Consider the following 27921-nt stretch of genomic DNA (forward strand, 5'->3'; position numbering starts at 1 on the left):
ATTTGAACGTCCTTTACTTTTCGCAGAACAAATGAGAAGGAAGATCATTCTTCAATTCTTTTCCTATACCATTGCCCCACCAAATTTAAGACTCAAATGGGACCAAAAGTTGGAAAAGGCAATGAAACGAGGCAACCATACTATAATATTTCTAGTCTTCTTCACCTTTTTGAGTCAGGCACTATCATTTGGTATTCTTCGACTATAGAACACCTGTTACAAGAAGGCATCTTCCAATTGATGCATCATTTTCAAAAAAGCTATTTTAGTTGATGTACCATTACTGTTCTAGGATTAGATAAAATAATAATGTCTAGTGCAGGAACTTTTTATTTCTATACAAATTGTGAACAGTGGTGCTTGTGTTTGGCACACGCAAAAAGACTTTCCATACCACGAAATTGATATGACAAAAAGTTATGTTAACATCAACCCTTTAAACAAACAAATCTCACAAGAAAGTGGCCAAAGTGGCGAACCCAAATGGAACATAATGCTGACATAAAAAAAGATCGACACAACTTGTGCATAGAATTTTATCAATATTTTTTGGGACCCTTTAAGCTTGTCACCAGTAAGATCATCCTATCAAGGTGTTAGCAAACAAGAAAAATGTAGTTTTACGTACTAAGTAAAAGTATGCCCTATTAGAATAAGTAGGGTTTATCTTATGTTGCTGTTATCTCCTTTAGCTAGAATAAAGAAATATTAAAAGATGGTTTGAATACATTATCACCTTAAAGGAGTACCTAATTGGTTTTTACATTACCTTGTAATTGGTCCCCAGCCGATATTTTTTGTGATCTTTTTATAGGCCATAATTCTGCTAATTAATTGGTCTCCAATTTCCTTGTAATTGGTTTGAATACATTTTTTCTGATCATGTTAAACTTAGCTTTAGATTGAGATTTTAAATGATAACTAGTAATATGTCATGTGCTTTGCCCATGGATATATTTTTGAAGATATAGTATTTTTTATATACTAAATTTCTTTGCTAAATGTTGATTGTTGATATAATATATTCTAAGAAACTATGACTAACAAAATTTAGTAATTGCTAGTCATACAAAATGTATATTGCATATAAAAAATTAAAATTTTGTGATACATTCTACCATATAAAAACTTTGAAGATGAAAGTTAGTTGAGTTATTGTCTATTTTACTGGAATTGCAATAGAAAAAAGATGAAATTTTTTATAATTTATAAAACCAGTGCATAAATGAAAGTTAGAAAAATATTTGCTAAAGCGTGCTCATTTTTAGCGATTGCAGAATAGATCTTGGGCTAACTCCTTCCAACTCTAAATAGAATCAATTGGAATACTTGCCTCCAAAATCAATGCAAAAGTTTAAGAATATCTTAGGGCTAAACTTGTATATTTCTATAGAAAATTGAGCCACAGTCAAAATAATACCTTAAAATCTCTAGAAACATTCTCAAGTATGTCCAAGTTAAAGTTCTGTATCCAAAAGTCCTTTTGCTTTAAGAACCAATTTCCAATTCCAATCTAGCAATATTTTTCCTCTTTGTAATTAAGCTTTCTTTCTCATGCAACTTGAAAAAAAAATCTTTTTTGTAACTTTAGTCTTCACCAAATCTTGATTTATTCCATTTTATTGGGCATTAATGGATCAATTAATGATTAATAACATCAATTTATTGCCCCATTTTCACATTGTAGAGCTCTAGCAATAGTGAAAATTAATTAACGGTTTCAGGTTGGATCATTATATTAGATTGATTATGGGGATTGATTTTTTATTTCTGTAATGACAGTTGCCTTTGAAATGTGTTTGGATAATAGATTATTTGGGATAATTTTTTGAAAAAAAATATTATAGCACTTTTTTGATGTGATATATATGGGATAAAAAGATGATTGAAAAATCTATTGATGATACAAGCAAATAAATTTTGCATGTTTTTTACATAAATATACAAGCTTTCATGCCTCACAGCAATAAAGTTTCATTAACAAAAATTAAGTAATGATCCCTCTTTTCCCACCAACATATTCCTTAAAAAACTAATTTTCAAATCACAATTTTGGACAATTTTGAGAAGAACTTTTCCGAGCAATGTTTTGGTATTTTTCTAATAATTTAAGACATTAAAAAGTGAGGATAATGGGAGAAAATGTGTGTTAATATAAGCACAATTTTGAAAAGTTAACTGTAGTTAAAAATTTGAATATAATCAATATTTATCAGTTTCACTACCTATAGAATTTTTGTCTTAAGAGTTTTTGAATTATTCTCGCCATTCTTTTTTTTTCTTAATCAATATATTAATAATATAGTAATCTTAGTTGTCAATTTAACATTTTATCTTCTCATTAACTGTTTTAAACCAGCACATATGATATAATGAGTTAATGACTTTAATCATCATTAAACAATAAGGGCACAATATGAACTTTCAATCGTCAATTACTAATGGTATAATAGGGATAAGAAAAACTAAGACAACAACAATTGCCCTCAAAACGCCAAAACGCATGGTTACGGTAATAATAGATAGATAATAATGTGGAAGCGAGCCCATAGATTTTGGGTGCATGCCTTTGAATTACTTGACTTATGTCACCAGATTGTGATAAGCATGTCATCATGGACCTCGTTGCTGATTAGATCAGACCACAATTCTAATTGGTAATATTGTATCATATTTTAATCAAATTTAGATCAAATTTGACGTTTAGTGAGAGTAGCTCACTAATTTAATCTTAATTTGTCCAAACAGATCAGGCTAGCACATTCATTCGCAATCCCAATTCATTGGCAATCCGATAAAAAAACAATATATTCGATTAATGATAAATTGGTTAAACACTCTTCTCACTTCCACTAATTTCAAGTTATAAACATATCTGATTTGACGTTTCTACGCGTAATTATCATGGACTTGTCGCTTTCTTTCTTGGGTTATTTTTATTGGTGATAATTTGACTCTGTCTCGAAATTTCTACCATTTCAATTGGCCCTCAAATTAATATTAAACTTGCCTTCCCTAATTTGAGAATGACTTTATTCTGAAACAATGTATAGTTCTACTGAAGAAGGTTTACATGCCCTCCCTGAGTTAGCTTTTCTGGTAACAAGCGCATCTTCAGGCCATGCTTATCAGGTTTCGAGTCTTGCCTGGGGTTATCACGTTCGAGGGGTAGGCTTCCTCTAGGGGGATTAGTTGGATCGAAAGTCCGGATACCCCTTGTGTCTGAAAAAAAAAGAAGAAGAAGAAGAAGAAGGTTGCAAGTTGATCAAAATAAGTTAGAACAAACTTCAAGAAGATCTGATATTAAACATCTTTCAGCTTCAACTTATTTCAAACGTATTCCCAAATAAAGAAAAAGGAAGAGTTCCAAAAATATTTGTTAAAACTGGTTATCATATAACGATGCTGATAAGTTGTCCGAAAAATTGCCACTTTATTTTTGTCTCTGGGAATTGATAAGCTAACTAAATTTGATAAAAGCTTGTCAAGGGATACTAAACAAAATTATCTCCAAACAAAGAAAAGAGAAAAAGGAGAACAATCAAACTCCAATCGATCAGTACAAAGTAGCTTTTAGCTTAATAAACATGATATGCAACTGAGCTTAAGCAACTCATATCCGGGCCATGTACAATTCAAAACTATAGCCTAGAAGCACTTCTTAACACTGAGGAAAAGAAGATGGGAACTAAATGTCTTTATTTGATTCCATTTTGCAAAAAAAAAAAAAAAAAAAAGATTATTTAAGAGAAGATGGAGCAAATGATGACACAACTACGCCACTTAAGCATAATAATAATGATCCAATAGTGGAACTTTCAAATCAATGATGACTCCACTTGTGCTCTTGTCCTAATCCTTGCTAACCACATTTTTCCTTGCTAAGAGCCAAAAAATTTCCTCAATCATGCTAGAATTTTACTTATCTCCATTTGGTAGATAACTCAATTCATAATTATTGTCTCCCAATGTCAATTTTATGTTGGTTTGTCTCAATATTTCTGTTTAAGTGTCAAATGATACATTAAGCAATTCATGATTAAGGCCTTCCACGTAAATTATGGTGTGGACTTCCATGTTGATTGTGCTAAGTGATCACTTGGTAATTGCTTCATTACGTCCACTCAAGTCTTAACTGCTCTTATGTTTTTCTGAGTTTGCGGTAAATTACATTACCAAGCGTTCAATCAATTGACTAAATACACGGTTATATTGGAAGAAGAAGTCATAGAGTCTGAATAATTTGACAACATTGATAAGCGTTCAAGAAGACTGCTGAGATCCCAAAACATGACAAATTGTTGAGTCCCAAAGTATGAAAAAATTGCTAGTTTTAGTCCATTGGTCAAGTCTTCTGCAAAGCTTTTTTTTTTTTTTTTTTTTCCAGCTGATGTAGCTATATTTTTTAGCAAGTACTTGCTGAGATTTTGAGAATTAACTATTACAAACGAGGGCGGAAGAGGGTGTATAAGTGAGATATCTCGAGTTCAAAACTTTCAACTTATACTAAAAACAAATATAATAGATGCTTTTTGCTCCCCATCGATAAATATGCTTTTTTAGCTTAAAAAAAGTTTGAGAAATCAAATTAATGCATCAAGTGCGGCCTATTCTTCAATATAGCTATGAATCATTTAAAACGAAGTTAATTTGGTTCTTTAATCATTTAAAATGAGGGATAAGAACAATGGATGGTCTTACAAATATTTAAGGGATAAATATATTTCTTTACCTAAAAAAAGAAGTTTCTTTACAATCCATTTAGCCAAGGTTATAGTATTGCATTAGTCAAAAAGCTGGCTGCGGCCTCGATAATTGTTAAGCATGTCATAGAACTTGTACAATTTTAACCACTGCACACTTTCTTTCTTTCTTTTTTTTTTTTTTGATAAAAGAAAATTTCGTTAACATATTATTGAGAATCATCCAACATGATTTGATCTATATCGGTACTCTAATGGGCGGGTTAAACGTGCACTAGAAATTACAGATTTACAATTTAATAAATATAATAGATCTGAAAAAATACAAATTTCACAATTGTCTTCTGATATATATGTCTATCACTACTGTTCCTCTTCGTGTATGTTGCAATCTCTAGATTTGCTAATTGATGGTTTTAAATTCTAATAATAATGATGAAATGTGTCGAAATAGATTCAACATCCAAAAGAATTTAGAATCTGACAATCATATCTGAAATAGCCACTGCACACATTGTTCTATGAAAATGTATATCAGTGCATGTCTTATCACAATTCATACAATATGTACGGAAACATACAAATCATTTCTGGTTCAATGCGGACCACGAACTCTACCCCAGTCCAATTAATCAAACGACAATATGAATCTTGTTCTAGATATTTTCACGTACATTTCAAGAAAATTTCATTGTGATACTCAGTTCTCGTAGGCTGCTTGAAGGGAAAGGAGATACAGTACTTTTTCTGAAAATATTTCCTCTTGTTAGCACACAGAAAAATTGCTTTATACATATCAAATACAGAAACACATTTCAAAGAGCTGATCCATTCTTGTGTAATCTTTAGATCTAAATACTAATTATTAAAATGCTAAACGCAAGATCACAAGGCAATTGATAAATCACTTTCTTTACCTTTTCTCACAACTATTTTTTTCCTCTGTAACCAAAATTTCAATGTTGCATGCTTAAAACCAGGAAAAGTTAGGTTACCCAACTATGGGAGTGGCATGCAAGCAAAGGATGATGTTGGGAATCCAACGTGCCCCATATCACTAGAGCCCTCCAATCGTACCAACTTCAAGCACTGACATTTGGACCACTACCATAGAAGAGAGATTACATAGTTTTAAATTTTAATTGCTCTATACAAATTGCTGACATAGGTTATGGATTCCACTTTAGTTTCGATTAGAGTATCCACTGAAATTGTTTGCAAATAACAATTATGGAGAATTTTGATGCTAAGTTGTTGGCATACAGACGAGGAAACACACTTGGAAGAGTGAAAACAGGCACTAGTCCATGACAATTTGTATGCATATAGTTTATAGTAATGCAGGCACAAGTTCCATATTAACGCACACTGGAACGCTTGAGTTTAGGGCTTGTGCCCTTAGCGTGGGTGACAGCACTTTCGGCATGAAAAACACCCTCAAAAGGGAATAGGACCTGTTGTTATTGAAGGGAGTAAACATCCAAACTGAAATTATAAAATGAAATAAATACCTAAAAGATGAATCACTATGAAGATGTGTAAACCTATAATAGGAGCAAAAGCCGCATCTACAAAAGAGGGCATGAAAGATAACCCTCACGGGATGAGGTGATAGCACTTATGGCATGAAAAATAACTCTCACGGCATGAAAAATAACACTCACGGGATGATGTGAAAGCACTTTAAAAAAAAAAAAAAAAAGAAGAAAAGAAAAGGAACGCCCATGATAGGAATCCGAATAATTAACATTGTCAAACTACGGAATACCGATGACCCGTTAAGGGATTAAAAGCTCTAATACCATGTCAGAATGATGATCAAAAAATGAGAAGAAACAGTGTGTATTAATAAAATGGTGTTCTAGCATAAAAGTACCGAAAATCTATATTTATAGGTGTACAAAATATGTAAAAATAGAAAATTGATCTATTGAAAGTCATTTATACAATTTGAAGATATCATTAATCTCCAATCAATTATTTAAAATTAATACAATGAATGTGGACATAACACAGACATTAACACCTTCAATAAAAAAAAATGTTTTGAGAACTTTATGTTTCAGGTGAGCGTTTTAATTCTGGCTTGTTTCAGGCTAAAGAAAAAGGAATGCAAAAAAGAACTTTGAACAATGGGCATTAGGACAATTCTTTTGAAAAAAAAAAAAGAAAAGAAAAAACGGTTGAAACAAACAAGAGGATGCACTTCTTTTTGTTCATGGAATAGGAATTAGGACAATTACGTATGGCGTAGATAAAGTAATAGGCAAAACAGCTTATCAAATGCCTGCACTCATATTTTGTATTTGTCTGAGTATAGTTATAAGATACCTCTTCAGCTCTTCTCCACTGCAGTGCATGAATAATGTAATATTGATATATCCTACTGTTTTTATTACGTAATTTAGAAGATCTTTCACGTAAATTGTTGTCACACTAATACATCCGCTCGACACGTTGCTCTTCTTTCTTTTTTTTTTTTTTTTTTTGGCTCTTTCGTACGTGATGCATCCATTCATGATGTCGAATCGCACTAGATATAACCTTAAAATTAAGAATGGAAAAAATTGCGTGATTGGCTCTGACTTTACGGCCACAGAGTTTTTAACAAGTATAAAGGGTTCAAGAATTTATTCTTATACGCCCAAGTTAGGTTGAGTCCTGCTTTTGTGCATGAAGCTACTGAAAAAGAGAGGAGTTGGTGGTGGAAAGCTTGTAAGCTCTGCTTTGCTCTAGACCAAATTTCCAAAGGTAAGTAACCAACAATTTCTCAGTTATAAGCTCCCTTGATTTCTCTCTTCAAAACCTATTCTTCCCTTTATCCAAGGGTCATTGAAGAATTCATGTATATGAATTGCCTTCCTTTTTTCTTCTTTGCATTGTCTTTCTTACCATTCCCATCATCTAAAGTAAATCTAGCACAATGGCTTCTGTCTTTACTTCTCTACCACTTTTTATTGCAACAGTTTCTAGCTGGATCACATACTTGGTGACTGAATAATGGCTTCATAATTTTACATTTCTCCTAACCAAAACAAAGCAATATGGTTGTATAGCAAACTTTTCATTCATGAAAAACGGAAAAAGTACTAAAAAGATTAGCAGAGTTTTACGTCATTTGTTCACAAGCCAAGCGGTACGTTATGGAATGCCCATGCAGGAAACGTGGCAGAAGCAGCCACACGTAGGCAAAAGGAAGACGAATGCCAAAACTATTTTCTCCAAATTTCTCCATATATTGCATCAATATTTTTGGAGAAAATAACAGTTTATTTTCTGTCTATAAATAACATTTGATCTTTCTTCCTCTCCCAGCCAGAAAAAACAGTCTTAAGTGTTAATTTGGAAGGCGGGAAGAGCCAAGTCTTGAGCCCAAGTCTCCAAGGTCTGCAAGTGAGAAGCCAGGCAGGAGCTCCACTTTAGCACCACCCTCATTTTGCATATTAAAAGGTGAGCATTTTAATTTTAGTATTGTTCTTATTTTTGGCCTTTACAACACATATTTTCTTGTCTTTTAACTTTCTGTCTTACTATAGTATACCCTGTGCAGTTTTTTATTAGTGCAATTCTGTGTACTTTGTAACCTTTACAACTCATCCTAATCTACTACTCGGACCATTATTCATCAGTTTCACTTCTAAAAAGTAAAGTAGATGAAGCTGGCTGAATTGAGTGCTGAAGCCTCTTATCTTGATTGGTTGTTGGATGCTAGTTTATCGTGCACACAAGTTTGTAGCATTGCATGTCTGGCCTGCTTAGTGTTTTACACCTCTACCATACATTAAGGTAGATTTTTTTCATAACATGGTCAAAATAACAATACTATTAAGGTGGATGTAAAACGTTAAAATTTAGAAGAAGGGTTCATGCATTTCCACGATAGTGCATGATAGCTTCTATGATAGTGGGTGCTGAATCTGAGTCGTCTAACTAGTTCGATCAAATAATTCTTGATTCAAGATTGAAAACATGAACTTGAAGTACAAAACTAAAGTTTGTGAGCCATTTTGTGAGCTTGTATCAAGATTATGGAACATCAAAAAACCAATTTCAGTGACATATGAACCAAAGTTTGAACTCGCACAGTCGGATTATTTGATTTGAGCTAACATGAAAAAGATTGTACGGCTTTTTGTTGATAAATTGGAAGCACTTCAGGTGTCTTCTGACTGACATATGTATGGAACATGGCGAGGACAGCGGCATGTCTTATAGAAGGAGATAACGAGTGGACCAGTTCTTTATTTTAGGTCCTTTTATTTTTTTTTTTTCACTTGTTAGGTCCAGTTGGAAGGCCTTCAGATCAATAATTTAGAAAACTAGCTGAATTTTTACCCTCTTTGATTGAAAAAAAAAAAAAAAGGAAATTTTACTTTTCAACTTGTACAAGGTTTCAGTTGAACTTGTATTGTATTTCCAAAAATATTTTTTCCATTTTTTTCTTTTTGAAATTATTAGGATAGATAATTTAGTCCGATTTTGCTTTCATTTTCCCGAATTTTCTCAAAATCTTATCCAACATTTCTTCTTCAAACCTATTTGTGGCATGCTGTCAAATTGAAAAGACTTGAAATGCAATTTTTTTTTTTCTGGTTAGTAAATAAGAATCTTGCAATGCAGTTTTCTATTTGTCATTTTATTTATGGTGCATTTATTTGAAATAGCTTCTAACTTCGTGAAACTTAATAACACACACTTTTCCTTCATGAAAACCGTTTAAAAGTACTTACAAGAATGCGCAGAAACGTGGCATTTTGCTTTTATTGTTATATTATGCAATTTGTGGCCTTTACAACACACGTACACATTTGCTTACTTTTCAACTTCTAGTCTTCCTATGGTATTTTGTGCAATTTTTTATTAGTATTATTTTGTGTACTTTTTAGCCTTTACAACCCACACTAATTTTTCACTTGGACCCTTTGAATGAGTGTTGAAGCCTCTATCTTGTTCGGTTGTTAGATGCATATTTGTCATTTTAACAGGTTTGTAGCATTGTCTCACCAAGAAGAAAAAAAAAAAAAAAAAAAAGTTTGTAGCATTGTCTCATTGTTTTGCACCTACATTACATTGACCACAAAATACAACCAAAGCAATAATAATAACTCCGACAATAACATCAAGGCAACGATGTAAAACGTTAAAATAAGGGGAAGGGTGGATGCAGTTTCATTGTCGTGGTAACGTTGATGAAAATCGGTGCTGATGATGCAGCTGCTGCAAATCAGCTGCCTGAGTCCTCTAGTTCAACCAAGCAATTCCCGCCTGACAAATTGAACTTGAATAAAAATCAAAATCACAATATTCAGTTATGAAATGTGAAAATATATGTATGTAAGCATTCATCAAATTCTTGTTGGGTGAAAGGCTCTACTCATTCTCAAATTCTTTTATATTTATTCTTTAATTTCATACACTGTTTGGGAACGGATTCGAATGCCAGCATGATTTGATTGACCATCCGTCATCCACCAGCCCACTAGATCGGTGCTTATTAGTTTGCATCTACCATCATTCCTTTTTTTTCCCCTTTCTGTTCCATGTCTTCTGTCATTTCCTCTCATTGCTTGTCTAACATGCATATTTGCAGTTTTATTTGTCAAATGTGGTGTTTTATGGGTTTATAATTAATCTACTATAAGATATGGACTGATTAAAATCTTGTAAAATGACCTAACGAAATAATATTGAAGGTAAAACATCAAAAACCGATTTGAGTAACATATGGAACCAAAGTTGGAATTTGAGACAATATTGTCGAAGTATTTGATTAGATTTATGGCATTTGAGGTGTCTTCGAATTAGGGGTGTGCATCGAAATCGATAATTCAGAACTTTAAATTTGAATTTTTTTGAAATTTTGACATAAAAAATTCCGATCGAATTCGATTTCGAATTCACTAATTCCAAATTCGAATTCGTAGCGAATTCAAGAACCCTTTTTCTTTCTTTTGGAGTTTTGTTTTGTATTTCTAATTTTTTATTATAATTATATATAAGTTTTGCTAAACTAAATGCTAACTTTGTATAATATATGTTTATGATTATAACATAATATAAAACTAACTTCATAAGAGTTATTATTGTATTGTTAAACAATATAATTATTAGTTAGATGTATTATTATATAATATAAATTTTATATTACATATATTAATATACATATATATAAATGAATTTGAAATCGAAATTGGTATTCGATTTCCAATTTCACACCGATTTCAAATTGTGAATTCGAAATCGAAATTTCTGATTTGAAAAACCCCATTACCAAAATTATCGAATTAGAACCAAATTTGTATATTTCGAAATTGGAAACCCGAATTCCATTCCAATTTCTGATTTACTGATTTCAAAAATTTTAAATTTGATCAATAAATTAAAATTTTTCGATTTTGCACACTCCTACTTGAAAGTGACATGTGTATGGAAATATATCGACGACCGTCTTCGAAGGACAAAACAGGTGCACCAGCTTCTTGTTAGGTCCACTTGGAAGGAGGCTACCTAAGTTTTACCTCCTTTGATAAAAGGTGAAAGCAACACTTTTCTACTCAAGGAACACAAAGTTTAAGTGAACTTGTGAACCGTGTAAATAGTTTTCAAAGTATTTGTTTAAAACTTCCTACACTGAATTATTTTATAAAAAATATTTAGTATTTTCAAAGCATTTATAGTATTTTTTTTAAATATTTTGGTAAAACTTTCTTTCATCCCACGAAGGAAGGAGCGGGGACGAGTAGGGGTACGGAAATGAAAAGAAAAAGAGAGGGAGGAGGTAGGGGGAAGGAGGGGAAAGGAGGGTGTGACGGGTGGGAGGAAGGAGGACAAGGTGGGAGAAAGGGGAAGAGAGGGGTGGTCGTCAGGGGAAGAGAGGAGGTGGCGATGGTAGGTGTGTATTTTTGTTTTTCTTTTCTTTTGTTTGAGTATTTTTTGGGTATTTTAGTCAAATTAATATATATATATATATATATATATATATGTATATGTGTATATATATATATATATATATTTAAAGCACCCCTAAAAACATGACTGCCAAACACATCCTGTATTCTATCCAAGAATATTACTCCATTTTGCTTGTCAAAATTAACTAGCAAAAGATAGAGTACTCCGTCCGTTTAAACTTTTTTTTTTTTTTTAAGGTAAACCTAAACTTTTGTCAGAAAAACAGACCGAATAAAGTGCTGACAAGGAGTCCAATACTCACAACCAGAAAAATGCAAAACTTTCGTTTTCCTGATTTTTAGAAAATCAATTATTTTTCAGCTTATCTCATGTCCACCAACAATATGTTTATCTCCCAATATCTCATCCGACATTTCTTCATCAACAATAAAGTTGTGGCATGCTGTCACAATGCATTTTTTCATCTGTCGTTTCAGAACTATTTAGGTTCCGTTTCATCTGTTCAACTTCTGAAATGCAGCTTATAAGAAGACTCCAAAATGATTTCTCAAGGCATGCAAATTTAATTCTATACTTGCACCTTTGACTGTATAGTCTCAAATCTCAGAGCCACAACTAGTCCTAGCCCTTTGTAAAATGTCACCTTCCGTTTTCTTTCAATCATTTTCGGTTTCCTCTATATACATATATATATATAAGGAGAAGACGTGTCGAAGTGGGCAAAAGGGAAGCCTCAATCTAGAAAGGTCTGTCTGTCCCTTGATAATTAATCTGCGTTTTCGGGCCAAATTTCTTCCCCTTGTAAAGGGATGAAAAGGGAGTTGCCACCTCCAAGTCCAATATAAACATTAGTCGTGTTCATATCCCAAAATGTCCCAAGTAGATGGTTTTTGAAGCCCCTATTGGACCCTTCTCTAATGTGAATTTATGTACATTTATTCTCTTCATAAATTTAGTAAAATCCTAAAAATACCCTCCCATATATCTACCATTGTAAATTTGATCTCCCACCTCTTAAACTGCATAGGTGTGGTGGTGTCCTCTATTCTCTTCATAACTGGTTTATCTTAGATTATTAAGGACAAGCTTGAGAGAGAGTACATTTCTCCTATTTATGAATCATTTTCCAACCCTAAGGAGAATTTTTCAGATGAATCATTTATGTCATTTGTGTCCGGGGAAGGTGTTTATTAGGACCGGTAACATTAGAATTGCCAACTAAGTTGTAATCATCCTTTGCATGTTCAAATCTAGAAGTATGTGCAGGTGTTGACTGGTAAATTATCATCCAAAAGGTCTAATTTCACTTTCCATCCAATAATCAAAAGGTCTAATTTCACTTTCTAATCCTTAGTGTGATTATAAATTCTCAATCGATCATACCTTTACTTTTGATTTCGGATGCTTCATAGTCCATAATCATCTCAAATTTTATTTCAAAGCCCTTGCATTTGAGACTCCTTTAGCCTAGATTTTCGTCCCTTATCGCCTCAATGCTCATGTACACAACTTACCTTCTTTTCAAAAATATGCACTAACATTAATTAGTCCTTAAGAATCTCAAATTGAAGATCGAGCTGGTTTCTTGGTTTTGTATTTGTTTATTTCATTTACTATATTGGTAAGCAACGGGGGTAAAATTTGGGGCCTTTTGATAACTTGAGGATCAAACATCAACACTAACATGAATGCTGCAAACTTTTCTTTCATTATAAACTTGTCTTTCATTGGCCAATGATCACCTATTTCTTCTACTACATGGCCTTTCCTCGAAACAAAGTACTAGCATTTAATTAGAACGTCTTTGCTGTACAGAAACTTGACCTAATGTCTCTAATTTAATAGTAGCTTTTCGATGTCAAACGATGATTAAGAGAATTATGCAATTCTTGATGATTTAGAATTTTAATCTTGCATGTGCTTTGTCTCCCTTAGTTGCATCTTGTCTTCCGGATTCAATGATTTTTTCATGTGATATGCAGATTTTACAATCCAAAAAAAAAATTTGTGTTGGTAACGTGAACATTTAATGTCTACATATGTATATATTAAACCAGAACATATTTTTCATCTTTGGTGCCTGTCTGCGCATTCACTGTGTGTGAATGTGTCACACTGGATTGAATCAAATGTTAAGCAGAATTTTTTGATGTGCCTATTTAAAAGGAGAAGTCAAAGATGGCATTATACTTGAAGAAGGCGAATGTACGGACTGACCTACAAAATCGTGCCACTATTTCATGATCATTATTTTATTGATCTCTGAAATATTCCCATCTGCATCTCAAACTTTTAAAAGTGCTTAAAAACTTGACAATTAAGCATAGGGTAACCACTCAAATGAGTGAATTACCACCATTTCCTTTGTCTTGTTCTAAAACAGCACACCAAGTGGACTGGGAAAGAGATTGAATGGTTATATATATATGAGAAGGTTTGGTGGAATTGTTGTCGTTTCTCTATAGTTTATTGTGCTGAGAATATGTGTAGTTGATTCTTGTGTCCCTTTTCTTCTTCAAATTGGAAAAGAAAATGACATGCAACAAAATTTTGACGCTAAGAAAACCGTCTGATATCTTCACATTAAAGAAAACAACAAACTACTGCTGATTGTTTTTGCATTTTCCGAATATAGATTGGTTTTCCAAACGAGGTCACTTTCACTAGAAAATTACTCAGTTTTTCTCTCCTTGAAGTTGAGTTTGTACAAGGATCTTTCACAATATAAAGTCAAATTGGAGGTAAAAAAAAGTGACAAGATCTGCCATTGTTAAGATCCAGTTCAGGTGTATCTGTTTTCAATTGTGTGTTATTTTATTTTCTGTCTAAAAAACATAAGTACAGAACTACAGTAGATTTTTGTTTATTCGTTTTACCAATAACTAAAAAAGAGTAGCTCCAAGAAATAGAAGTACAAAGCTTTAGCAGAGTCAAGTATATTTTTGCACAAAGGCTAAGCTAAGAAACATATCACAGTTGCAATGTGCAGACTGTGGATTATTGTAGGCCTCCTAATTTCCTGAAGTGATCAAGGCTTCTAGGTAGGGATGATCATCCCTACTGGCCTAACTCATGAATTTCAAGATTTTGAATTATTCTGGCAACTTTAGCAATTACGTGACAAGCTTTTCTTTTTTTTTTTTTCGTGGTCGGTGGAAATGCAGTGGAATTGGTAATTGTACAATGACTGCTGCCACCAAATTTACAATCATAAGCAAATTTTCCAAGTTTCTAAGAAGCAAAGGCGGTTGCATGAGATCCAAAGCAATGCCTATATCCAGTCCAATGTCGATGGGATGGTGATATAGTTGTTTGTCCATGCACCACTCAGAATTAGTATCTCTAATCATATAGACATCGCATGTAAAATGTAGTCTAACCAAGATATCCTACCACAGATGATAACCGACTAAGTGCATGAATCTTTACCTAATATTTGCACTCATCATGCAAATCAAGATTATAGATTTGGTTTTTGTGTTTCTGTTTTTTTTTCTTGAGAAAAAAAGATCCCAATAAACAAAGTTCTGCATTGGATTCACATTTTTTAGAAGCAAGAGAGAGCAACAACAGTTGAGTAAATGTTAAGTAGATCTGAAGAACAACAATCGCCTGAACGTTAAACCCAAGAAGTACTACGTGTATTCGTGGCGAAAAGGGATTAGGCCACCTCTTAATTTAACTTCAGAAAAGTCTTTGGACCTCTCAATTTGTTTTTCTCTAGTCCTATGATGTCTTCCCCTGGCCACATTCTTTACATTTTTGCAGTAGCTTAACTAGACAGGCATGATCCAGATTCGGTGATATCTCTATAGCTGGAAGAAGGTTCCCTCTATTATTGTCTAATGTTGTGTTTTGACAGCAGTTAAGAACTCTTTGAGTAGATGATTAAGAAAAGATTGTGTGGAGCTGATGGAATTTAAGGTATCTTTTGTTCTTTAATTTGTTTAATGTTTTCTTGGAGACATCACTTTAATGCTGAGTCATAGACTAAAGTCTAAAAAATGGTCAACATTTTTGACTAGGACCTAACATTTGTTGTGGAAAAAGTACGGCTGATTTACGGCTGGTCTTTGAATACAGATTTGCTTGTGTACTGTCGGAAGTTTCCCCGTGATTCCCTTTTATTCTTCATCTTTGTGGCACTGCTCATTCATGCATTTTTTATTGGGGATTTCGTGGCATACCTGTTGATTATGTGAGGGTCCATATGAATTTTATGAAGCATTATTGGTGAAAATGTATGCAATTTTCCAACTTTCCATGAATCGTCGGTTTGTTTTGATAGGGAAAGTGCTTTAAAAATACTGATTTCACAGGATGGATAGATAGGTTTTGTCTATAGCTAGGCAGTAATATCAGGGGATCAGTACCTGAGGAAGGTTTATACATTTCCATGTTCATGTGCTCTGTTAAATTTTAACAAACTGCTGACTACTTCATCTTGCTTCACGCACTAATATAGATCGCTAAATGCAGTATATTTCGGCGCTTGATGCGCCCCTGGTATTGTTCTCTGCATCTTCCCATTTTCTTGGGAGAAAACTGTCCTTAGATGATGCCACGAGTGCCTGCCTATTCCTGCTGGAAAACTGGACTGAAAAATCAGCTGATTTTTGGCCTAACTTTTAGACACATCTGAAAGAAGTGATACTGCTCATCTAACTTTTGTTCATAACTGAAATCTACCGATGACTATCATTGAAACATGTTTAATACGAATCGCACACTTTATAATACTATGATTGATTAGGTTAGCAACCAGCTGATTTCAGTCAAGATTTGGAATGTTATGCTTGAGATGTTGTATATTCTTTCTCATGCTAGCTCTGAATTTGAAGAGACATTTTCTTTTTTTCTTGTTACTGATATCAGTGTTAGTAATTCCAACGTACGTGTAAAATTACATATAGCTTTGGTAAAGCTGCCATGACATTACATGTCTTCCACAACCAGTGGAGGTTCAAACAGTTAGCTCTAGAGCAATAAGCTATAAATTGACACAATTTTGTCACCATCCCAGCGCCTGAATTCCTCCATTTTGTATCAACTAGACTCGCATTCCTTTCGCCATTTGGTAGATTAACTTGCAAGTTCTTGTGGCTGATTGTTAAGCTTGGCGTGTCTGCCAAAAGCTGCAATTTGTTTACCTTACTAGTTCGTGCTTTCTGTTTTCACTCCACTGTGAATTTAGGCAAGTCACTTTAACAAATAGAGTTGATGCTTAACCACTTCTAAAGCTGAAAGATTCAGTAACTGGTTCTACATCGATTCTGCTGTCTAATAATCTAAAACTGTGTATCTATAATTTCTGGCAGCCACATAATAGTTTGGTTGGCACTGTTGCACAGCCTGCAATAGGATTGCTGTCTACTCCCCGGCAAGAATCAGCCAAGTGGTAGATCTATAGCTTTGGCATGGCAGATAATGCTGTTCTGGCTTCCCCTGAGAGAAAATGGAATTTCCCCCTCTTGGTTTTCTTCAAAGATGTTAGGTACATTTTCGGGATGCTATTGCAATCTTTCAACTTGTTAAGATAATCCAAGTGGCTCTTAGTTTCAGCTCTGCCTCCAAACACCATCTGTTAGTAACGAATGGTTCCTGAAAAGTAATCTGGGACCCTAAAAATGAGCCAAAAACGAAAAGCCTGGAGAAGGGAAGTGTATATGCGGTCCAGGATGCAATTAACAAAACTAACCGTCGCCTGAGAGATTCGAACTCTCGCGGGGAAACCCCATGTACTTAGCAGGCACACGCCTTAACCACTCGGCCAAAGCGACTGGTTCGAGGTGGGGGGAACTATTTTCTATCTTATGGAATATTCCACAAGTTGGAACAGATGATGAATGAGATTAGTATTTACTTTAGAAATTAGATGTTTCTGAATTTTTGAATCTTTTCCAAATGGTTATTGTAGATCAAGTTGAAGTTCGAATCATATAATATGCCCTGAATATCACGTTAAAGGGCTCTTGAATTTCAGGCCCAAGTCATGATGACTTTTTCCATGGATTTGTATGTGAAGGGACTTGCAGGAGTAGAAACTTTTGGTTTTAAGTGCATTACCAAATTTCTATGGAATTGTCATTTGTTGACATTGATAGCACTATTTGGGAAAACCATCTAAAAGTTGGTAGCCCAACCCATAAGAAATAGTATATTATTCAATGCAATTTTTCCATAGTTAATTGCAGGGATATTCAGTAGTTAAGTTCAGTGTGACACATGCTATTGGATATGGATGGTAATTGGAACGAGTGCCTGCGAAAGTTCAATGAGGTTGGGGGCAAATGCAGGCCCCATCCCATCATCCGCCTTAATTTAATATATATATATAATATAAAATACATAATATAATATAGTTATATATGTGTGTGTGTGTGTGTGTGTAATATGAAATGAATATTATGATATTTTCTTGTGATAATATAATAAAATTTTGAAAAATGTTATTTGTACTCCCATTTTTGTTAATTACACTTCCATTATTATTTTAATTATATGATTTTTATTTATTTATTAGACTATATGATAAAATGAATGGTAGGAGTGCAAATTCCAAAACAATGAAATGCAAATAACATTTTTCTATAATTTTTTGTGGTAAAATGATAATTTTGTTATGTTAGTTTACCTTTTTTCTTTTGCTATGTCATGTTGTTTATAAAAATAATGATAATTCATTTAGAATTCATGTAACATCAGACATAGAGAAGCGGATTCACATCACATGGTCAAAAATAATTTTTATACTTTATCTCATGTTAAATTTTTTGATGTGAAATTTGAAAAAATGATTAGTAAATCTATTATTAGTGTTATACATATATTAAAAAAAATGACATGAAAAATAAAAATAGTAGCAAGACAATTCGGGGCATCCACGGGGATAGCGGGGCAGGACGGGGGCAGGGAGTGCCCAAACCCGCCCTATTGCCAACCATACTATTGGGCGGTTTTCTTCGCATCTCTTGAATTCTGTATGGCATGCCCCATATGACATTTTCTACATATCATCAATTCATCATTTTTATTTATCTGGTTTATTAATCGTGAATTTTGTCATTCACATTCATTTTTAGAGCAGGAAGTTTAATTCCTCAACCGTTGATTAATAATTCAAAGAGCATGTCTTGTCTACCTTGGACAAAATGCATGATGCCATATAATTTGTACGGTGTAATGGAAAAACCACGTAGATATTTGTGGGGTTAAATGTTTTATTGTCAAGAGGATTTCTTCACAAAATTTTGAATTATTAATCGATAGAAATAAATTACCCAAAGTTTGCCCTCTAATTTGAAGAATATGAGTGTCTGTAGTGATGTATATGCACCCATGTAGAGAGGATGCTATACTATGCAGTGCTCCAATCGCGTTGCAGTCTGATCATGTAGAAGTTCCAATGCTTGATTTTCGACTGATTTAATTGAAGAAGAACTTAAAGATAGACTGCAAAAAACCAGAGACCACCAGAAAATACTAATTACACCCTCTTGAGGTAAATTAAAATCTTTTTTTTTAAATAAAGAAAAAAAAAAGTTAGACTATTGTGCTCAAATGTATAGACGAAATAAGAAAATTTACTTCTAGAGATGAATGTTAACACCCTCAGTTTGGGATATCAAGCCATCGCATGGGCCTTGGTCATATATATATATATATATATATAAATTTTTATGAGTGAAAAAAAACTATATTGCTAACAAATATTTTTTAAAAAAATTTTTAATTTTCTATAGGAGTAAATACATTTGTTTTCAATAGAGCATGGGGTACGTATCTCAATTTATGAAGACATTCCAAAGTATCTAAATCTATTGCGTATTATCAAGCTGCCACAAAATAAGTGAATGAGGTGAGACCTTGATTGACGATTGATTTCATTATGCACACCACCTTTTGAACCAAATAAATCTTCCATTCAATTGGCCCACGTGAGAAAACACACAGGGCAAGTTATTTTTGGGGAATCATTGATACAATTTTAATTTTGGCTTCATTTGTTCCTTTTTTGGTTTGTTTTCACCTAATAATGAAGAAAAGCATGAAAAAGAAGTGGAGTATACTATTCTTGATTCAATTCCTTTTTCTTTTTTCTTTTTTCTTTTACTGTTAAGCAAATTTATAAACATTCCATTTATAAATCATATTATATATGCAATAATACATAAGCTCTCTTGCACTATCATATAAATATGACTCGTTTATTAATAATATTGATTTCTGTTTTATATATAAAAAAAAAAATCATGTAGACGTGACTCGTGATCACTTTTCTTACATCACGTGACTATAAAATATACTACATGATTTACAAGCGACATTTTAGACAACCTCTGCATAAGCATTTAACTGGTGGAAAACAAGCCCTGTAAAAATACAGCAACATGTAAAATTAGCACATTCTTTGTCTGGGCTGTGCTCCAGATTTTGAACGTTCCTGGCTCCTAGTTGACAAAAAAAAAAAAAAAGATGAAATATTGAATTTAATTCAAAATTCATCCTACTCTCCGAAATCCCTAATACATAGATTTACCTAATGTGTTCGGTGCTAAAACATGGTACTCAACATGTTCAACAATAGGAATCTAGGTCTATAGATTGGTACTCCAAATTTGAACTCATTATGTCTTCCTATAAAAGCAAAAGCAGTGCCCCTTAAATTATTTTCAATCATGACCCCTTATGCTTTATCTTGCATATCAATCCACCGCTCTATCTCTTCAAAAGCAAGAAATATCAGCAAAATTCATAGTTGAGTAATGGGAATCATCAAGTGTATCTTCTTTCCTATGCACGCCTAAAACATGCATTATGTCTTTGCCACTTGATGATCAACGAAGTCAAAATATGTTGTAATACGAGATCTCAATCCGACCTGTTAATTTTTCTACGTTTGATTCTAACAGTTGAATTGAAACATCGACAAGGCTTCAGACCTGATGAATAGCAGCAGCTCAGTGGGATGAGCGGATTTTGGATATGGGGGAAACAGTGCAAAGAACCAATTAATTTTGCTTTGATTTTTGAGCATTATGGGTTTTGGTTGGGGAAAATCTCCAATTAATTCTAGTCCGATCAATGTGCAAATGTTATTGAAACAAATTATGCAACAATAAAATTCTAGGTACTTCATAATTAATTTATACTTACATGCACCTTTTAAAATAAAAAAGATTTAAGACGGATGCCTTGCAAATTGTGGCCGCAGAGAAGGTTTCATTGTCTAAAATCAACCGTCACATGTCCCAATCATAGACCTTTTGCAACCAGAGAAAAAGATTTTATCTGGGGATGAAAATTGAAATTCATGAAAGGATTTCACATTAATTTTCAAGTTGATGGACCAATGGATATGATCGATTTTCACCTGAATGGCTTTGGGAACATTGTATTCTAAGGTCATTTTCAGAATTGGTCATGATGGCCTCCATCTATCAAAAGCAAACCTCTCCTTTTCGCTGTTTAAAAACCCTCCAAAAACCCTTTCCCATGTCAAGCAAATCATTCTTCCCAGCCCATCTTTCTGATCACTCACACACACACACTTTCACTGCACTAGCGATGACTATCTACAGAACAGATCCAGAAGAGGAAGCTTTATTCCGCTCCTATCCTTGCGCAGTTTACTACGTACAGAGTCCATCATCAGTTTCCCATGCATACAGTGCTGAAATTCGTAACATCAACAATGAATCTGCATTAGAAACTTTTGCCAACAATCCCAACAACGCAAGCCAAGAAGCAGCCAATCGGCTTGCTCTATCGCGTTACTCGTCCTCTCATGGATCAACCAACCTTTTCCTGCATGAGAAGAAAATCCCTTATGATCATGATGTTCAAAGCCATGGAACAGGAGTTACGTACAATGAAGAGATTAATCGTCACGAAGGCAATATGGTTGTTGTTGATAGACTCAGAAATGGCTATCACATTGAAGAAGATCATGAGTATGAAGAGGATGAGGAATATTTTGAGGAGAAGGCCGAATGGTGGAGAATGTTTTCTTTCGGTGGTTCTATTTCTGGAGGGTGGAAGTTTCTGCAGATGACTTGGAGGTTTATACTGAGTGTGGTGATTGCACTAGTTGTGTTCTACATTCTCACCAAGCCACCAGCTCCTAAGATGTCTATTAAGGTAAAATCTCTAGCCCTTTTTCCCCTTTTAGATATTTGATTCGGCCCATTCTCAACTGATTTTCTTCACTTGCTTTTAGTTTCTGATTTTGACTGTTGTCAGTGCGTGCTTCTAGTTTCTGATTTTAACGGTTATCAGTGCGGCGTGCAGTAGATGCATCTCCTTTTTTTTGGTAATTGAACGTAGGACCTCCTATTTATAATTGCTCGTATCTTACTATTTAACCCAACCCTTCCCGCAGTAGATGCATCTTAACCGTCAGTGGAAAAGTTAATTAGAATTAAAATAAAAAGAGTTTCATGACAATTTTGGCATTCCTTTCTTCGTAACATTTTTTGCCATATGACATTATGGTTGTGCATAATCCGACAACTAGGGCAATGCCAATATGTAAAATCTCCCAAACCATGTTGAAAACAGAAAGCAAAAGAAACAAATGCAATGACCCCAAGATTTGTGTAAAACTGTGGAGTGACTCAATATGGAAATCTTCACAGGAGTCAAAGAATTGTGTTTCTGACAAATGTATAGAATTTTATGTAAATAAATGTTATTTACACTCCTCTTTTGTTATTTGCGCTTCCACTACTATTTTTATTATATAGTTTTCGTTTATTAGACTATATGATATAACAAAAGGTGAGAGTGCAAATAACAAAATATGAAGTGCAAATAACATTTCCCTTTCATAAATAGCTAATTCACCTGGTTATATGTTTACGTGATGTAAAAAAGTTACATTGGAAGAAGATTAGAAAGAAAAGTTAAAGAGCCTTTTGAAAATCTTGCACGCTAATACTAAATGTATGAATGATTACTATTAGCCATCATTTTCTTAGCCATATATAGCTAATGCAAAGGAAATCATCTTTTTCATAGGAGTGTAAACTAGCCTAAATAAGCTGAATATCTTAGTGTTCAGATTTATTTGATTATTTTAATGATATTGAATTTTGTTCAAATTTGACTTGTTTTCTTCTCGAATTGAGGTTGAATAAACTTTTGTCGAGGCGAAATCGAGTCGAGATCGAATAGTTTGAACTTTTTATATGTAAATTTCACTTATATGCTAATTAAACCAAACTTGAGCTGAATTTGAAAATTTATCAAGTACAAAATGTTGTTCAAGTTTGGTTTGATTAGTTGACGAACCAAATTTGCTTGAACTCTTATCGAGCTGAGTTTAATTCAAATATCGAATAGTTTAGTTTATCTTTCACCTTCACTTTTCATAATTCTCTAAATATGAAAACGGGGAAGTTTATTCTGGAATTATTCTTTTTTTTTTTTTTTACATAACGGCACATCTAACTTAGTCTAACGGTGGCCTAACTAGGTCGAGAAAATCGAATGAGACTGAACCACTATCTGACCAAACGGATGCACCACGTACACGCATATGAACTTAGAAAAAAATCACATATAGTGGCACATTGACGGGTACCCTACAATCCATGTAGTAGCCAACTCCTTTAGAGAAAGTTGGTTCTTGAAAGAAGGCAATTTTGCTTTTGGGCTGTAGTTGGGCTTTGTCTGCTACACCTTCCCATCATTGTTCAAAAAAAAAAAAAAACAATTGTTTCCTATTGGGCTTAAAAGGCCCAATCCTATCACTGGAAAAGATTAAAACGTCCGATAGGAATTCAACAATAATTCATGCCTCATGGAAATTGAACTATTAACACTTTTAGGGACCTTATTTTAGTCATTTTGAGCAATAAAGCAGATCCACTTCAAGAAATTGTGACCCTTGGTTATCAAAGCAGACATGCTTTTACCTTAACCATTTGTAGGCCCTTTCTAGCCTTTACTTGCTTTTGTTTAAAGAAAGAGATTTGTCTCATTCTAAAGGCTGAAAGGTATCATTGAAGTTGGAAGAGAAAAACGTCAAGTAAGAAATTAAGAGTAGAAAAATCAAATGTTGCTATCTTAACTATTTGTTTGTAGGGCCATTATCCTGACTATCTTAAATGGTTCTCAGAACACATGAAAACTTTTTTTTTAATAAAAAAAACTAGAAAATTTTATTAAATTGAAGATAGATCTGCAGTAATTGCGGAGGAAAGAAAAGATGGTGAAGAAAATCTCCAAGTACGAATGTCTGAAATAGAACTAACATTCCTAGCTGATAAATGAGCAATCACATCTAGATTCTTAAGAACCCAATTGGCCACCCAAATGACGAAAATTACACAGTTAGATGTTTATTCTCCTCGGATAAGTGCAAATTAATTTCACAAGTTGGTATAGCCATTATTAGCTCATGAAATAGTAATCAACTCAAGATGAAACATAAATGGAAGAAAACTTTGTAAATTAATATACCTAATTTACATTGCACCATCTATTTTAAGTATTTTTAATTTTTTATTCCTTATAAGTGTATTGTTTCAATTAGCTTGCTACAGGTTGCTGTTCCTAGTATAAAATATATTGCTAGTACCTTTGAATATTTTTGTGTACGTACAAGATCCTTCTAGATGGATTAAGAGTCCTTGATTTTTTTCCGGGATTGGAAGTATAGTGGCATGTTCAAAGGGACAAATGTTTGTGATCGAAATGGAAGCTCCACCTCTCATGGGATCTGTTATCCATCAAATCCACAATATACAAAGGCTCAGGCAAATCCACCACTAAGAATTGTTTACTTCTATCTTGTCTCTCTTTGTGGCTCACCTGTTCTTGACCATTTAATTAATTTCAATGACATGAACAATTTCCTTGTTTTCAACTTGATATTAAACCACATAAACTCTATATATATTGCATGAGAAGGTTGGTATCAATGATAGGAAATTAATTCGTACGCTTAATAATTTGCTTGTTCGTTTGTTGCTAATAACACCAGACCAGAATTTTGTTGTTTTCCATTCTTTGGATGAACAAATCAGGAGCATTTAGTCGTATTTTTGGCTTCAAGCTCATTTTGCCATTCTGAATTATTTACAAATCATTCCATCACATCAATACGTTCATATATGAGAGGAGAAGAGCAAGAGCACGAGTGTGTCATCCCACCTTATAATGCACGCATGATTGTGGTTTCATCCTCAACCATTGCTTCTGTGTCTGTTATCCTCTTCTTGATTGTCATGATTGCCTTGTTATCTTCGTCAAACGGTACTCTCCTGTCATTTAGCAATATCATTTTTGAGAGATGATACAGTTCCTTTTGGATATCATGCCCTCGAATTAAAATTACCATAAGTGATTTTAACCCTTAAATTGTCATTATTCAAAAAAATATAAATAATTATCATTCTTGAGAGATACAAATTGAGGGAATTGTTCTTAAAAGCGACATAAAATCTTCCATCATTTTTTACCCTGGATTATTGATGTTAGGCAAAAATATGCAATAGTACCTCAATATTTTGGATAAACTACAATGGACCGCTCTAATCTGGGACACTCAAAGAATCATAAATGTTAAAAATCTACACATCAAACATGTAAATTAACCAATGTCTTTTCAACTTTAATTCAAGTTCTATGTAACACGATGTATAGCAAACTCAGATTCCACAGTTCCTTCCATCAGCCAAAAAGTTACAGTATCAGATTTCCAATATGCATCAAAATTCAACATGAAATGACATAGTTGTGTAGGTCAGAATCGATCTCCAACTCACGTATCCGTTCCTTAATATTGTACCTCTTGTAACAAGTCGATATTTGCAAAGATGGCAGGAATTCCCCAGTTTGAATTGGTTGAAGGAGTTGATGCATCTGGTGTCACCACCAAGCTGCTCACTTGCAATTGTACCGTGGACTTAGTGGTGGACAACAAGTCGAAGCTATTTGGGCTACACATTCATCCACCCTTCCTGGCAATGTCATTTGGCAATCTCCCTTTTGCATTGACTGAAGTAAGCATTTGTGTGGTATACATTTTTCAACCTTTAATCATTACAGTCACTTGTACCGTCAAGGACAGAAGGAAGCATGCATGCTTTATCCAATTGCCAGCAAGGATTCTATTGTCTCTCTCTGTTTTAGTCTTGTCAGTATTCTATTTTGGCCAAAAGTAAACAATCTGGGACTTAAACTTCATCTGATCTCAGTTTGCAGCCTTAATTCGGCCTCGTAAAAGAGCAGCTCATATTCTCTCCATTTGAAGCAAAGTGGCGGACTTAATATTTTTTAAATGTCCGCAAGATTTTAGCTGCATGAAAATACTATGTAGCTGCATGAAATTACTATAAGGTAGAAGATTTGATTTACAAGTTTAAAAACAAAAACAAATTTGAGGTGCACAATAGAACTTTACAACCAATTGTTGAAGTTGTATTTTTGTCGTTCGTCAGGACATACGTACATACATACATATACCTACCATAATTGCTCTTTCTTTGGTACTGATCATGATTAGATTTTTCTTGTCCCAAAAAAAGGGGAAAAGTAAAACATCTTAAAATTTTTGGGTTATCTTTTGCACACTTGAACTAATACTCAAGATTTAAAAAATGTTGCAGGCTCCAGAGTTTCATACAGGGATTGATGATACAGAAATGTTCAAGTTGTTTGTGGGCACTAGAAATAAACCAATGTATGCTGCAGGAAGAAGCATGCAAGATTTGCTTGAATCAAACAAGGGATTGCCTCTCGTCATTCGCGTGCACCTAAGATCAAGTTTTAAAGTAGTTTGGGGACTCATCAAGCCTAAATTTCATCACGAAGCTCAGTGCCTAATTATTCTTCGAAAAGCATATGACAAGAAACATAGAACTCAAGAATTTATTGGCAAGTGTGCCATTTCTTCATAGCCCAAACATTTATTCAGTCGAATTGAACTCAATTGGGGTTTTCACCTCAATGAAATAGTAATCAAAGTTCCAATCGAAGAACATGCCATTTTGAAGTCTATTGAAAAGATCTAGTCTTCTTTGGTTATATTTTCAAGAACGAGAGGATAACAAATTTAACAAAACGTGAGAGAGAACTTCAATCCAGAATTCAACAACCTTTGCGTAATTAAAGTTCTACATTCACCATCTAAAACATTTCAGATTTGAACGTCCTTTACTTTTCGCAGAACAAATGAGAAGGAAGATCATTCTTCAATTCTTTTCCTATACCATTGCCCCACCAAATTTAAGACTCAAATGGGACCAAAAGTTGGAAAAGGCAATGAAACGAGGCAACCATACTATAATATTTCTAGTCTTCTTCACCTTTTTGAGTCAGGCACTATCATTTGGTATTCTTCGACTATAGAACACCTGTTACAAGAAGGCATCTTCCAATTGATGCATCATTTTCAAAAAAGCTATTTTAGTTGATGTACCATTACTGTTCTAGGATTAGATAAAATAATAATGTCTAGTGCAGGAACTTTTTATTTCTATACAAATTGTGAACAGTGGTGCTTGTGTTTGGCACACGCAAAAAGACTTTCCATACCACGAAATTGATATGACAAAAAGTTATGTTAACATCAACCCTTTAAACAAACAAATCTCACAAGAAAGTGGCCAAAGTGGCGAACCCAAATGGAACATAATGCTGACATAAAAAAAGATCGACACAACTTGTGCATAGAATTTTATCAATATTTTTTGGGACCCTTTAAGCTTGTCACCAGTAAGATCATCCTATCAAGGTGTTAGCAAACAAGAAAAATGTAGTTTTACGTACTAAGTAAAAGTATGCCCTATTAGAATAAGTAGGGTTTATCTTATGTTGCTGTTATCTCCTTTAGCTAGAATAAAGAAATATTAAAAGATGGTTTGAATACATTATCACCTTAAAGGAGTACCTAATTGGTTTTTACATTACCTTGTAATTGGTCCCCAGCCGATATTTTTTGTGATCTTTTTATAGGCCATAATTCTGCTAATTAATTGGTCTCCAATTTCCTTGTAATTGGTTTGAATACATTTTTTCTGATCATGTTAAACTTAGCTTTAGATTGAGATTTTAAATGATAACTAGTAATATGTCATGTGCTTTGCCCATGGATATATTTTTGAAGATATAGTATTTTTTATATACTAAATTTCTTTGCTAAATGTTGATTGTTGATATAATATATTCTAAGAAACTATGACTAACAAAATTTAGTAATTGCTAGTCATACAAAATGTATATTGCATATAAAAAATTAAAATTTTGTGATACATTCTACCATATAAAAACTTTGAAGATGAAAGTTAGTTGAGTTATT

General features: G+C 33.6%; 1 protein-coding gene, 1 long non-coding RNA gene and 1 other non-coding gene across 3 annotated transcripts; 2 read left to right on the top strand and 1 right to left on the bottom strand.

Annotated features, from left to right (window-relative positions):
* Positions 1 to 7356: 7356 nt before the first annotated feature.
* LOC140035894 (uncharacterized) lies at positions 7357 to 17129 on the top strand. Its single transcript, XR_011839795.1, has 3 exons — positions 7357 to 7454; positions 8019 to 8153; positions 16934 to 17129. It is a non-coding gene; the product is annotated as an uncharacterized lncRNA (long non-coding RNA).
* Positions 17130 to 17313: 184 nt separating this feature from the next.
* On the bottom strand, positions 17314 to 17395 carry TRNAS-GCU (transfer RNA serine (anticodon GCU)). The gene has a single exon. It is a non-coding gene; the product is annotated as a tRNA-Ser (tRNA).
* A 3742-nt stretch (positions 17396 to 21137) lies between these two features.
* On the top strand, positions 21138 to 26611 carry LOC140035895 (uncharacterized). Its single transcript, XM_072077267.1, has 3 exons — positions 21138 to 21755; positions 25439 to 25624; positions 26231 to 26611. Exons 1-3 carry the CDS (start codon positions 21183 to 21185, stop codon positions 26519 to 26521), a joined length of 1050 nt encoding a protein of 349 aa, XP_071933368.1. The 5' UTR covers positions 21138 to 21182; the 3' UTR covers positions 26522 to 26611.
* The last annotated feature ends 1310 nt before the right edge of the window (positions 26612 to 27921 follow it).

This window comes from Coffea arabica, chromosome 2c (genome assembly GCF_036785885.1).
Source record: "Coffea arabica cultivar ET-39 chromosome 2c, Coffea Arabica ET-39 HiFi, whole genome shotgun sequence".
NCBI lineage: Eukaryota > Viridiplantae > Streptophyta > Magnoliopsida > Gentianales > Rubiaceae > Coffea > Coffea arabica.